Source organism: Beauveria bassiana (genome assembly GCF_000280675.1).
Source record: "Beauveria bassiana ARSEF 2860 unplaced genomic scaffold BBA_S00068, whole genome shotgun sequence".
Classification (NCBI taxonomy): Eukaryota; Fungi; Ascomycota; class Sordariomycetes; order Hypocreales; family Cordycipitaceae; genus Beauveria; species Beauveria bassiana.
The window spans coordinates 14754-17918 of NW_007930903.1; the positions used below are offsets into that span (position 1 = coordinate 14754).

Genomic DNA, 3165 nt, shown 5'->3' on the forward strand with positions numbered 1-3165 from the left:
TATAAGGACTATTAAAATCTCTATTAGTTAACTATCTAATAATCTATATAAATATTTATTAAATTAAAGTATTATTAGTAGAGGAAGTAGTACTTAAATATATTATATTTTAGTATAATATAGTATAATATAGTATAATATAATGCCTTATATACTAACTAAGGTAAGCGCTACTATAAGATATTATAGGATACTAAAAGTATAGTACTTTTAAATACTAATTCCTTTATAACTATATTATTTTACTAATTATAAAGTATATAAAAATAAAGCTTATTTAATTCTTTATTAATTTATTTATACTTATAGCTAACTAGGTCCTTATATATAGAGGAATAAGTCTTAAAAAATGCTATGTTTTAGTGTGATGTGGTGTGATGTGGCGTGAATTATGAATTTAGAAATTCGAAACTAAAAAGCAATAATACAAAAGTTGGTATTAATGGTGCACCGTACAAGGGCTCTCGCCTGCTGCCGCAATGTCGCAGTCGGCTCTATCGTTATCTACGCTAACGCGAGGAAACCCTGACTGGCCCATTGAGACGATGATGACCGATCGCACTAGTGTATCGTCCGCGGCAGTAGTGTCCCCTTTAGCGTGCTCCTTGTGTTCATCGCGCGGGTCGGTCCGTTTGGTCACTGTGGGGAGGGTCGCACTTGTTGATTCAACTGACAGCTTATTCGGGGAAGCCTGATGGAATATACGCTGACTGTGTAGCTTGCTTTCTTCGTCAATGCGCTCTTTTCAACGCGTGCTGCGTTGCCTAGGGCAGTGTTGCCGGACTTGATGGGTGCAGGATGCTGTTTTTGTTGCTGATGGTGCTGGTGCGTTTCCTGTGGAGAAACGCGACCGTTGCTTATACCCTTACGACCGTTGCCTATGCGTGTGGGATTTTGACCATCACCCCGTCACAGCTCAGGTCTGCTTCTGCTCGCCCCATCGTCTACGATAACAGAGGTATGGCCATTTGTCTGCAGGCTAAAATCCTTACAGACCTCACAGGACTGTTCGTTATGTTCTGCTGCATCTCTATATATCAGCTGTTTCTAGCGTGAATCTGCAGCAGCTTCATATCTGCGGCCGTTGCCGCGGATAGCGATCCCAACGAAGATCTCGGAGATGCCCTGCCCAAGAGGCCATAGCCGCGCTGTACAACGGGACGGGCCACCCGCGCCGTGTGGCAGATATCCAAGGGCTAGGTATATTGTCGTTGTACTGTCTCGGTCGCCATAGGCTTAGCGACGGCACCAGTAGGAGGCGGAATTGTACATGAACATAGGTCAGCATATCAAAGCACGACAACTGCGAGAAGCAGCAGTCTATTCTTTCAGACAACGAGGCATGATGCACGAACAAGGTCAAGAGTGCGACTTGGATGAAGTGATTTTTCACAAGGAGAAGAGAGAGTTTCGTAAAGAAAACTCTCACTGAAGCTATTATATGCTGGTCTATGTGATAGCAAGCTGTATGAATGTCTCACTTGATTCCTTCACGTGCCATCACTGTGATCCCGTATTACGGTTTCGGTCGCGCTGGGCGACGTGTCCAGCCACATTTCGGGCACTGTTCATCGAGCTTGATGTATCTCCCATCACAGTCGGTAACAGCGCAAACCGCATAGAGAGGCTCGGATACTTGGGGCATCTTGTTCTAGTGCAAGGTAAGTATATACTCAGATAACTACTCAATACTGGTGTTAGATCTATACTGTACTGTGACCGATGTGGCAGGCTAGGGCTGAGGCAATGGTGAAATATTATCTGAACGTTGTGATTTTGGGAGATGTAGAATTTAAATTTTTATTCAGAGAGAAGCTAAAATGATAGCACGATTTATATTCTTAGGTACTGCGGAGGTAGGGGAGGATGACGCAGTGCCCATGCTGGACATTTAGCCAGCAGCCTCAACTCCGGCTCTGCCTCGAGCTTCTTCTTCTCCGTTCAACGCCGCTCAAAACCACTCTGGACTCTTCTGGGCGGCATCTCACCTCGTCAATTCTCCATCGCGCTGCCTGCCTGCCAAAGCACCTCCTTTCGCCCGTGAGATCGGTGCCCAGGTCTACTAGGCAGGTCACCTGCTCCTCTATGCAATTCGCATTCGAACCAGTCACAATACGCTAAGGGTAGCGATTGCATCCAATAATTAGACACGGGAGGCCCCTTTTTGCTTAGCACATTCACGTGTCTCCCTCTGCATATCGGAGAGTGCCTCCCTTAACCACAGTCGGATCGAATGGCAGTGCAACTGCGGCGAGACATGCAGATGACGGGTTCGAAAGCGGCGGATTGACCTCGTGATCTGATTGTGATATCTTTCTGTGCCACACGCCGATCCTGGAGCGAGCAGGGTTGCAAGACTTTTGGCAAAGAGGCCGGCCTCTGTCGCCACCAAACAGATGACGTGGCTTTGCTGCCTTCGCTTTTCCGACGGCAAGGCAGATTAGGCCTAAGGCCGTGATATTGAGTTTTTCTGAGTACTGGCGACTCGCGACTCAGGCACTAGAATAGTATTTTACGTGTTTCTCACTTACCTTATCTATAATGGAAGATTAATACTAAAGAGTTAAGTATTATAAATAATATATAAATTAGATAACATTATACTATAGTACTAGTTTGATTCTTCTCTATTATAACTGAATATTAACTTACTAATTAGCTATAGATCTAGCTAATAATACTTCTAGTACCTAATTATTATAAATACTATTATATAGATATAGAGCTAGGCTAGACTATTTAGGTAAGTATACTTATAACCTAGTTTAGATATAAAGTTATATAATAACTTATTAGATTATTAAAATAAGCTAGTAATATAAGATTATTAAGATAATTAAATAAACTTTATAAACTAGGTTTATAATAAAGAGATAAATAAGTACTTAAAGAAGAGGTATTTTTATAGCTAAGTAATTTAGATTTTTATTAATTAATTTAAGTAATAGTTTTACTATTAAAAGTTTTACTTTTAATAAAACTTTATATTAAAGATATTACTTATTATTACTTAATAATATTTAAACTTAACTTACTTTTTAAAAAATAAACTAATTATAAATTAAAGATAAGTTATTATTATATTTTAATTAGTCTTATTTAATAAATTACTTTCAAAACCTTAAGTAATTAACTTTTTATTAATATTTATTATAAGTAAAAATA

The 3165-nt window shown here is 40.0% G+C and overlaps 1 protein-coding gene across 1 annotated transcript in view; it reads right to left on the bottom strand.

Annotated features, from left to right (window-relative positions):
* Nucleotides 1-2214: 2214 nt before the first annotated feature.
* BBA_09786 (nitrilotriacetate monooxygenase component B) overlaps nucleotides 2215-3165 on the bottom strand; it is a gene marked incomplete at both ends in the record, with an annotated part of 2219 nt that continues 1268 nt past the window's right edge. Inside the window, 6 exons of the mRNA XM_008604883.1 lie at nucleotides 2215-2499; nucleotides 2532-2536; nucleotides 2653-2659; nucleotides 2970-2980; nucleotides 3036-3050; nucleotides 3112-3120. Of these exons, the coding sequence (XP_008603105.1) occupies nucleotides 2215-2499; nucleotides 2532-2536; nucleotides 2653-2659; nucleotides 2970-2980; nucleotides 3036-3050; nucleotides 3112-3120 (332 nt within the window). The remainder of the gene's footprint in view (nucleotides 2500-2531; nucleotides 2537-2652; nucleotides 2660-2969; nucleotides 2981-3035; nucleotides 3051-3111; nucleotides 3121-3165) is intronic.